Source organism: Pholcus phalangioides, unplaced genomic scaffold, assembly GCF_987345545.1.
Source record: "Pholcus phalangioides strain wild (caught in Gottingen) unplaced genomic scaffold, Ppha-v1.0 ptg000022l_1, whole genome shotgun sequence".
In the NCBI taxonomy this organism is placed as follows: Eukaryota; Metazoa; Arthropoda; class Arachnida; order Araneae; family Pholcidae; genus Pholcus; species Pholcus phalangioides.
Genome location: NW_028301615.1, coordinates 9,330,302 through 9,341,650, shown reverse-complemented (window position 1 = coordinate 9,341,650; position 11,349 = coordinate 9,330,302). Strand labels below are relative to the sequence as shown.

At 38.0% G+C, this 11,349-nt stretch overlaps 1 protein-coding gene across 1 annotated transcript in view; it reads left to right on the top strand.

Moving 5' to 3' along the window:
• The first annotated feature begins 408 nt into the window (after window positions 1-408).
• Window positions 409-11,349, top strand: part of LOC149069436 (protein dawdle-like) — a 29,981-nt gene continuing 19,040 nt past the window's right edge. The window contains exon 1 of the mRNA XM_089249531.1: window positions 409-1,086. Coding sequence (XP_089105657.1) covers window positions 600-1,086 — 487 coding nt within the window. The 5' untranslated portion in view covers window positions 409-599. The remainder of the gene's footprint in view (window positions 1,087-11,349) is intronic.

The following is an 11,349-nucleotide window of genomic DNA, read 5'->3' as shown; positions in this document are numbered from 1 at the left end:
AATCACAGGAACTAGAGGCAAAGAAGGCACCCAAAGATTTTCAAGATATTTAATCTCTCGGAAAATATAAATCGTATGAATCTGTGGCCATCCACTTGTCCGTGCAAAAATCACGCCCAGTTTAATCCTGTGTATTTTTGAATCGAAGAACTTGAGGTCTTATAATTATTAGCGGAGTCTTTTGAAACTAAGCTTGAACTTATTCACTACATATATTTCGTGCTGAAGAATGAAATAAAATCTGATTGAAATGGACCTTCGTTATCAAAGTTGATTAGACTCTAATCTTCAACGAAACCCAAAACATACCGTCGACTCTTTTTACTTCCTATTCGCTTATCTTGACTATCTGCTGAGAAACTCGTTACTTATTTATTATTTTAACCGTTGACCACCACTGTAGCAAAGGATCATGAAAGGTGAGAGGGCTATCGAGTTTAGATTTTGGTTTTCGGAAGGTTATTTTGATGCTATTTATTCGGAATCTGACTAAGCTATGGTGGGATAATTTTCTATGGAGTTTGTGTTCGTTGGTTTTTTTGCCGTGTGAAACTGCAGATTAGCTGGATGTTCTACCTTGAGTTTCTTGTTTCGAGGGCATGCCGATGGCCGGCTACGTGTTTACAGAGCTGTTCATTATTTCATTAGGCTTACTAAGATTCTTCCATTCCGGTTTGTGTGGTCCCTCGAATATCCGCTTCCATTCGTCACCGAGCTTCAGAAATGGTGCAAACGCAGTAACGGATCACGAAATAACCCAGAATCTTTCCAAATTGCAAAAAATCGAAGGAAAAAGGAGGTCTGAAAATTGCGCGAATTGTTTTAGGCAGCAAAAAAAATGGACATCGGAACAGGTGTCTCTTTTGAGATTGGAATACGTCAAAAGTCGAATTCTTCAGAAACTTCAAATGACACGACCACCGCGTCCCAAAAGTCCTAGAACGCTCCCTCAACCTCTTCTTTTAGCAGCTGACGGGATAATAAACGACAATCCGTTCGGAGATAGAGAACACGTAGTCGAGCAACCATACGGCACACAAATCCACGACACCATGAAAAGCTACATAATTTATCCAAATGAAGATGGCAAGTACATTTTTTTATACACGGTTTCGTTTTCATTTTTTCCCCTTTGATGATGCTAGTAGATATGGAATGTTATGAAAGTGATAAGCTCATAAGTTTATGTTATTTTTAAGAAAGACCATATGTGGCTTTTACAGAGGAATCACATTGAAATTAGCACGAAAACCTTTTTTTTAAATCAGATTATACGTTTGATTTGGTGGGAAAAAAAACCCTGTACATCAGGGAAACCCAACCTTAATGAGTTTTACCTTTACCTTCCCCCCCCTCTCCCCCAGTTCAATCATTTTTCAGTATTGAAAATCTTGTACATTATGCACGTGTTGATATTAAAAATCATCGATAATTTGGGGGATCGCAGTTTAACTGAGACCCTGAGTTCGTTAACCAACTGTTACATGGTGTAATATTCTCTCTTGAATACATCACATACTTTTTACAATTCACGATGTCATGTTGAATGGTCTTTAGATACTTATTATTAAGCAATCTTTAGGTCTCCTCGTTATTTATCAAATATGAGTGGTTTCCAATTTGTAGCTCTGGTGGTGTTGATGGATCATTCTTGTATTGCTGAATTCCATTATTCCGAAATTTTTGAAATTGGATTAGATATCAAATTATAGAAATAACACAGTTAAGCAGGTACCCATTCAATTTATTACTTGTTTACACGTTAGGTTTCTGATTTTTAGCTCCAAAATATTTTAAAAGTCATCCGAATAAGCATACACTAATGAATATGTGTGTAAAAAAATAATAAAAATACACCTCGTTTTTTATTTATTTTCATTTTATTTTATTCAGTGAAAAGCTGTTGGAGTTAGGCGAGGGAAATAAATTCCATCGACAAAAGACCGCTATGCATGTACAGAATCAGAAAAGGCCTACGTAATCCGGATCGACGGCACTGAGTACCGTTTTCGACACTTACATTATAGCCTACGTCAATTTTACTTCAGTAGCGGGGGACACAAACTTGATGATTACATCTACACAGTGTTTGCCAATCAAAATTAAATTTTACTCCTCCAAATTTCAAGGAGTGAAAATACTACTCCAAATTTTAAGTAATTTTTTTCAAAAGAGTTATTTGTCATTGATAAAAAAAATAACCCCCTCGTTAACGAAATACCCCTTAAAATTTTGGGAGAAGAGTGAAATTACTCTTAGAAATTAAATTTTCGGATAACACTTACATACAGCATATTTAATCATTCTGTATCTAACTTTTGAGGTTCAATGTAAGTTTGATAAAGGCAGAATTCAGTGTTGCTATTGTTTGGGATACGTCTTTGGTGAACCAAGGGAGTTCGCATGTATTGTTATTGAGCATATTTGAAAAATCCAACAATTTTCTCATAATGTTATTCGAAGTTTTCTAAAGCTCTAGTTGCAGTTTCCTCGCTCGTTAATATCAGTTTCATCGGCGTAAATCGCAGCAATACGTTTTATAGATCCTGAAATATTGATGCAAACTGAGAATAACCACCAAATTCAAATCTTTCTCATTTTTAAAGATTGACCTTTTCTAAATATTTGCCGAGTTGAACTTGAGAAAGAAAAGTTTTGTTGCCTCCACCGGGAGCAAGCAAACTTTTTTTCCTAAGTTCACCTCGGCATAGCCAGAAAGTCTCTTGATTTGTTGGATTGAGGACCGGGAAAAAAAACTTCCATCTCAACCACCCAAATCCTTGACAGACAAGCTTTTATTAGTCTAAAGTGGAAATAACATTCAGTATTTTAACATTAAAACGATCAGTGAGATTGGTAACACTTGATGGTGAATACAGTAGTCTTATAAATTTTTATAAAAGAGCGGTGGTCAGAGTTTTACCGAATACCTTCGAGATGTCGAGGAAAACATCCTGTACCAATACTCTTTGTTGTTGATAGTGTCCAATATGTACTTTGAGACTAGCCAGTTTCAATAAAAATAAGTGGCCACGTCTAAAGCCGTGCTGTTTGATTCTAAATCAGTTTTCTTGAATGTAGATGACAAATCTTTCAAGCCATACATTTACCAATGTTTTCTGCCAATCTGAATTCAACTTTCTTTTTACTATCCCTTATCACGTTCTTCAACGATCTTTTTTCAGAAAATGATGACGGGTCAACTCTTCTTTCTTGTGGGTACTTGATTTGAGCTTTATAAAATAATTTTGATTTCTAAATTTAAACTTAAAAAAATACTTTTTTTTGGAAAAAAACAAAAAACGAAACACCACGAAGATAGTGACTGTTTTTACTGAAATTAAATATGTACAAAGTTCATACACAGATAATGAAATGGTTAAAAATTCAGAGCCGTAGGACCTATAATTGTCTGGAAATTGAACATTGAGTGTTCAAATCAGTAATTGGTGAAACGCCCCCCTGCTTTGTATACGTCGACATAAGGAGTGACAAAGATTCCTAATCTCATTTTGCGCTACGTTTGACCAGGCATTCATCAATAGTTGCTCCAGATCTGCAACATTTTGGAGGTGCACGAATCTGGCGGCCTACTATGTCCCATATATGTTCGATTGGCGAAAAGTCCGGTGACCTTGATGGCCAAGGAAGAGTATCAACAGCACGAAGGCAGTCAGGAGAAATGTGAGCCGTATTTGGCCTGGCATTATCTTGTTGGAAAATTTCCCCAGGGTGACGTGTTATGAAGGGTAACGCGACCGGCAACAGGATGTCATCAACATCCGTAAGAAAGCTAAAGTTAAAGCTCTACACAGGATGACTAGAGGTGGACTGCTGTCGTAAGAGATAGAAACCCACACCATCATACCAGGGGTATTGGCTGTATGCTTCCGTAAAACAAAGGATGATTGGTATCGCTGTCCCGTCCCCTCCACACACGGGTCCGATGGTTATCTGCTCCGAGACTGAGGTGCGATTCATCGCTGAACACTATTTTGTTCCAGACTCTACAACGAAGCTGGCTGGAAGAGATCTCAGCAACGGGATAAGTCCAGTGGCCAAGTTCTGGCGTTCATTCATTCACTGAACACTATGTGATGTCAGTCTGCTGGTAGCCATGATGATCGGCAACGATACCACTCTAGACCAGTTGTTCTCAATCACGGGCCCCAGGATATTCCAGGGGGGCCATGGACGAAAATATCGCAAAAAAACAGGCGGAAGGTGATCCATGACTGCTGATAAGGGAGCCATGAAGAAATTTATTAATTTAATTTCAAACAAAATGCATAGAATATTTTTTTTGCAATTTTTCCCCTATTTAAAAGGAATTAACATAAAGATTTGATTGATTTTTGATTGGTTGGCAGGATATTTCAATGCCGAGCATAAGGATCTGAGTAGTTGAAAAATGAAATTTAGCACTTGAAGTATCAAAAATTTTAAGATTCACGAAAACAAACACAATAATTTTTTTGCGTAACCGGTCAATTTGTCGCTTTAGGTCATAAAAATCAGAGCCCTTGTCATAAGCTTGTGTTATCAATAATTATGTTTCGAGATGAATGTATAAATGCAAACAGTGTCACTTTATTGACAGTGACATTTATTTGAAGACAACCAACCAAAAAACAACGTTAAATGCGGATAAAACGATTTTGTTGGCATCAGAAGAGACGGTGCAACAACATTGTAATTGGGTTTTTTGAGCACACGGTGCCCGTATAAAAAGTTAAAATTTTTATTTGAATATACAACCCCTTGCAACATGAATGGCATATATCTGAGTACTACACGCTATTTTGATAATTTTTCTAATTGAAAGTATTCCTGTAGGGTGAACGTGGTTTGCCAGTAAAATACCATACGTCTTGTTACCTATGTACAGTACCCACAACTTTCAACCGAACGATGGCGATGTCTTGGGTTCTATTTATTGCAAAAGAAAAAGAAAGGCACCATTCGTCTTCGTTTAAGATCTTCCATAAGTGTATTGAGTTTATTTTTTCTTAAGGGGGATCTAGATGTTAAAACTAGATCCAACTTTTGCGTACAACAGCGTTCGACAGCAACCCCATTTTTTTTCTTCCATATTTGGATTTAGTATCTCAAGAAATGCCCAAATATCAAATTTCATCAATTTTGAACGAACAGTTAGTGAAATATAAATTATTGAAGAACTAATGTCGAATTAATCGAACTAATTAAACAGAAACATCTTGTTTTTGAGCATAATTGCGGAAATAATATAGGTATCTCATTACTTTTTATTTTAAATGATAGATTCTAACGGACCAAACATAATTTTATTATTCATTTTGAATTTGGCTTTTTTTTTAAATATGAGTTTTGAATTATTAAAACATATTTTAAAAAGTTATGAATAGAAGCATACATTAATTTTTATTTCATTCGAATGAACATAGTCGAAAACCCAACGGAATCAATTTTCATTCCAATCTGACCTCTATATTTCGCAAGATATGAGCGATTATATGAAAATGCCCACTTTTAGGGACCATATACTAGATATAAATTTGAAACTCATTGAAAAATTTCTCACGACAAATTATGCAAAAATGTTAAAATATGAAGCTCATAACTTTACTGGAATGGGCAATTATTGTTTTAAGTATACGGTCATACGATACATAAGTCATCCATCCAGTTTCTCAAACATTTTTTTTTAAGTATTCGAGTAAACTAATAAACAACGAAATTTTGCAATTTTTCACCATTTCAGAAATTCGTTTCATTCCTTAGACAACATTCATGAGCTGAAATGGTAAATATAATAATGTGCAAAGAATTCACAAATTAATACTATACAATTATATTGATGTTAATATTTATGGAGATAATAATCAATAAATAACGGTTCTCCCAATAGCGTTAATCATCTTAGTGCGCGCCAAGTTTAGGGTAGTGGCTATTAGTGGAGTCGACGGCATTTCGTTTCATCCGTATTTTTTTTTAGCGTTATTAAAAATTGCGGAATTACAAAATGAAGCAAAATTATAAAATAGTGCAAATGTTCGACGGAAAATTCTTATATTTTTTTTCTAAATTGCTGAAATTCTCGTCACAAAGAATTGCTTTGTGACACATCGTTTGAAATAATTATGGTATAAATATTCGTTCAATCACGGATATAAAGTCACTAAAATGAAGAATAATAAAAGAAAGTTTGTTTTTCACCTCCATAAAATAAAAACTATTTATTTTTTAAGAGCACTAAATCCAAACACTCGCGTAGCATATGGAGTATTTATCGTTCGAAACCTTTTTTTGGTGTGTGTGTTTCCCTCCCCCTCCCCCGCAATCAACCTTCAACTTCAGTTTCTGCAATGTTGAGAGCGTTCCCAAACACATTTTCACTCATGTCTCTCTCATTTTTATACTTACAGCGATGGAATTTTATTTTTAGGGTAAATGCAATGCGATAAATCAGATAAGATAGAAAAAAATAAGGGTTTATATTGAAGATTTTGAAGTTTGAACAATAATAAATATGTAGATGACCCCTCATCAAGACGAATTGCACATAGTCGGGTAGAAAATCACAAGCCATAATTTTTTGTGAAAACCGCTTCATTCTGCAACTTTTGGAAACCAAGATATCGCCATCGTTCGGTTAAAAGTTGTGGGTACTGTACATTATACACTGCTCAAAACAAGTAGGGGAGCAAGCAAAAAAGTGAAGAAAACCGTGCGAGACAGCCACGTATTGGCATACAATGAATAGTACACGCGTATCAATGCGCAATACAGAAAAAAGACGTAAAAAAATTTGGAATTAAGCTTTAATTCTTTGAAAATATGGAAAAAACATGAAAACATGATTTAGGGCAACAATTTGGTTACATGTAAACGATAAAAAAAAGTACTGTTTAGACATGATGCATGAGTTTTAATAGGGCGTGTGATCTCCTCGAACAGCTAAGACTGCTGCACACCTGTTTGCCATGGATGCGATGAGGTTATAGATCAGACTTTGGGGAATACTGTTCCACTTCTCAAGAAGTGCAATCTGCAAGTCTCTGACAGTAACAGGCGGCTTTGGTCGCGCAGCAATGCGTCGTCCGAGCATTGGATTCAGGTCAGGAGAGCACGCTGGCCATTCCATACGCTGTATTGCTTCAGCTTCAAGCATGTTCTCCACCAGACGAGCTCTATGCGGTCGGGCATTATCATCCTGGAAAACAAAGGAATCTCCAATGGCTCCAGCGTAAGGGATGACATGAGGTCGCAGTATCTCGTCTGCATACCTTCGGGCCGTCAAAGTGCCATTCCGAATGATATGCAGGTCCGTACGTCCGCCTATGCTGATTCCACCCCATACCATCCAACCAGCTCGTCTGTATTGCGACCTTTCACGAAAGAATGCGGGGTTATTTCGAGTGCCCCTGTCCCTCCATACCAGAACACGTCGGGTGTCACACTCCAGACTGAATCGGGACTCGTCTGTAAACAGCACTTGGCTCCAATCATGTCTCGATGTTCAGCAGCCCATCTTCTTCGGGCCGCACGGTGACGTGGGGTCAACGGAATGCAGACCATTGGCCTACGTGCATAGAGCCCTCCCTCATGAAGCCGATTACGTACTGTTTGGCTGGACACCCTTCGTCCTGTTGCCAAGAGCAACCATCTTTGCAGCTGCGTAGCATTCCCTGTTCTGTTTCGACAGGCTGTTAGCCGTATATACCGGTCATCAGTTGCTGTAGTGGCGCGTGGCCGACCTTGCCCTGGTCGACGTCTAACATTTCCTGTTTCTTGGAATCGATTCCACAGCCTTGCAACAACACTTCTGGCGACTCCAACAGCGTCCGCGACACTACGTTGTGTTTGCCCGGATTCCAGTCTGCCTATAACACGCCATGCCATGGATTCCGGTAAATCACGTTGTTGAGACATCCTCAAGTCACCTTGTCTCAAAAAAAAATACTGCGCAATCGAATTTCACAGTTACGGCAGTAAAACAGTCGTTTCTGCAACATCCCGATTTCTGCCCTTATCCCCTTTATCTGGTTTTTGACGTCATGAACTTTGATTTGCATATGAAGTTTTCTTCTTCCGTTTCCTGCTATAGTCCGTTTCAGGTTAACTTTGCAGTGAAGGGGAAGCTACGAGGGAACCGCATCACTCGTTGCTATGGGAACGAAAGCCTCTTAACCAATGTATCGATGCGCGGCCTCGGTAAGGTATGGCCGATTCTCGCCAATCTCACTGAGAAAAATATTTTTTACGTGTAACGTAATTGCACAGTTAAATTAGTAATAATTATAGAATTAAAAGAAAACCATTGCCGATACTTTCAGAAATTAAAGTGAGGTTTTTGAAATCATTTGTTTTGTTTTTTGATTAACAGATTAACTCTGTTTTCACGTGTAAATGCAGGAATAGCACCAAATAATAATAACGATACGGAAAAGTTTAGAATTTTTCTACTCACTTTTCTTGCCGAAATTTTCGTCGCTCCACTTTCCCCCCTTTCCCGAACGGTATACATCGATGCCACTTGTTTTCACGACAGCTTTAGTCTTTCGTTACGGTTGATGTGGTGCGTGGCTATCTCTGGGAAAATAAAGACACAACTGCCACATAAAAGATGAAAGCCTAAACCACTGTGGACCCCTCCCCCCTCTCTCATTTATTTTATCTGAAGAGACACTAAAGGCAAGGGGCATCGAGAGAAACAGGTGGGTGGAAGATGGCGTCCGCTCGTGTGAGTGGAAGTCGCGACTCTGTCAACACTCTCCGTGATCGGAAACTAAAACTATCCCATAAACATGGCAAAAAATAAATAATTAAAAAAAAAGGAGGACATAAAACCAAAACTTCTGTACCCATAGAGGGCCTCTCATAACAATATCGGTGCTCTCGTGGAAGAAAAACACTTCTTGTAATCTATGAGTGAATATCTGAACTCACTGAGCCTATTTTTGGGAGAAAATAAACTGATTGAATATTCGTTTTTATGTAAGCCTACAACTGCATGTAAAACTGAATGAAAAATTGTATCGTTATGGAAAATTCAACCAAATAACGAAAAAAAAATATATATACAGTATACAATTGTGTAATGGAAAAAACACGAGTGATATTGGCGGGGAAATTTCTTGGATATCGCGCCAGAGTGTCGTCGCCGTTGCTATGGATTTTTGATAATGGTAACCAATATGTTTTTTAATTTAAAAATTTTAAACAAGTAAACATCGGTTCAAAACGATGTTTTTTCAGTATTTTTTCAAAATCATATAAAAAATTGAAATATTCTGTATAAAGGTTCATCTTAAACCTCCGATATATGAGAACTATATTTTGCGGCGAAGGAATACACTCTCTACCTTTCTCTTCACTGCAAAGTTAACCTGAAACAGACTATAGGCTTTAAGTCATGGATGATTCATTTTATGTTACTTATCGGTATACATCTTTGCGTAATTTTGTTAAAACCATGTGCTCCCCTAATGGTTTTGAGCAGTGTATATACATACACGAAATAAGATTCAAAGTCCAGGAAATGAAAATTGAATGTCTTCATTATTATTACATATACAGCCGATGCACTTATAACGTTCCCACAACGTTTTCTAGCTTTCTAAGACTATTTTTATGCCCCCCCCCCCCCACATCCTAGAACAGGACCCCTAGGCTGGGATCTTTGGCGGGCCCTTCTATATGCATTTATAGCATGAAAAAAAATTATGTTAATTGTCCCGGGCGTAGACGTACGCGGAATTTTCTCGGGGGTTACGTTTTCTCCTGCAAAATAACACTAATCTCTGCTTGAGAGGGAAGAACCCCCCCGCCTCCCCCTTTGCTTACGCCAATGGTCCCGGGACTGGAGCCTTGTGGGGGCCATGGTCGCAACTCTATTTATTCTCTATAACATTCGCCGTTTAAAAAAGCGTTTTCTCATAATGGTTTATGAAAAATGTTATAGGCGGGACATATCCACTGTTTATATACACTGAAGAGCCAAAAAACTGGTACACCTGCCTAATATCGTGTAGGGCCCCCGCGAGCACGCAGAAGTGCCGCAACACGACGTGGCATGGACTCGACTAATGTCTGAAGTAGTGCTGGAGGTAATTGACACCATGAATCCTGCAGGGCTCTCCAGAAATCCGTAGGAGTAAGAGGGGGTGGAGATCTCTTCTGAACAGCACGTTGCAAGGCATCCCAGATATGTTCAATAATGTTCATGTCTGGGGATTTTGGTGGCCAGCGGAAGTGTCTAAAGTCAGAAGAGTGTTCGTGGAGCCACTTTGTAGCAATTCTGGACGTGTGGGGTGTCGCATTGTCCTGCTAAAATTGTCCAAGTCCGTCGGAATGCACAATGGACATGAATGGGTTCAGTTTCTTGTTAGATATAACGAAATGCTATTCGACGGTTTCGTACGAGGCGTTGTTCACACTAGCAGGTATACCTCCAATCAACATTACTCTGAAAAATCGAATAAGATGGTATAATATCAGTAAATGGAAAGAGTCTACACAATTTGAAGAACAAATTATAATGCACTCTCAAATACAAGAGCCAGACTGCTCTAATATTCCACCATGGAATAGAATCAAGATTGAATGGGACGAAAATGCTAAGGACAATAACACACATTCTTTTTATACAGATGGCTCCAAGCAGAGCGGGCTGTGCGTACACGTACTATCATGAAAACAAAAGAACATTGGAAAAAATGTACAGATTGTCAGACAATAGTACCGTCTTTTTGGCAGAATTATTGGCAATATATAATGTGGCAAAACATATCCTTGGAAATAAAATATATGAGGCCCACATATATACAGATTCAAAATCAACTTTATGTGCAATCGGTAATCCAAATTACAAAAACAACAGAGTGCTCATAATACAGAAGATCTTTAAAAAAATTTAATACAAAACTACATTGGGTTAAAGCACACCACGAAAACATTAAAAATGACTATACTGATACAAAAGCAAAACAAGCCACGCAAAAGAATGAAGTAGACATCAACAACAAATATACAAAATCATATATTCGACAAGTTATCAAGAAAGACATCCTCAAAGAGTGGCAAGAATATTGGGATGATAGCAACAAAGGAAGGGTCACATATGCTATCTTCCCTAAGATTAGCACCACAAGAATTCAAGGAGACTTTTATATAAATCAATTACTCACGCAACATGGTGCCACAGGAATTGCTCAAGCTAGGTTTCATGGAAAGTCCCCGATGTGCATTTTCTGCAACAAAGATAGTGGCACCACCCAACATCTTGTATATCAATGCGAATATTGGGAAAGCCAGAGAAAGAAGATAAACTTCACAAGCACTAACATTCCAATTACGGCGCTGATT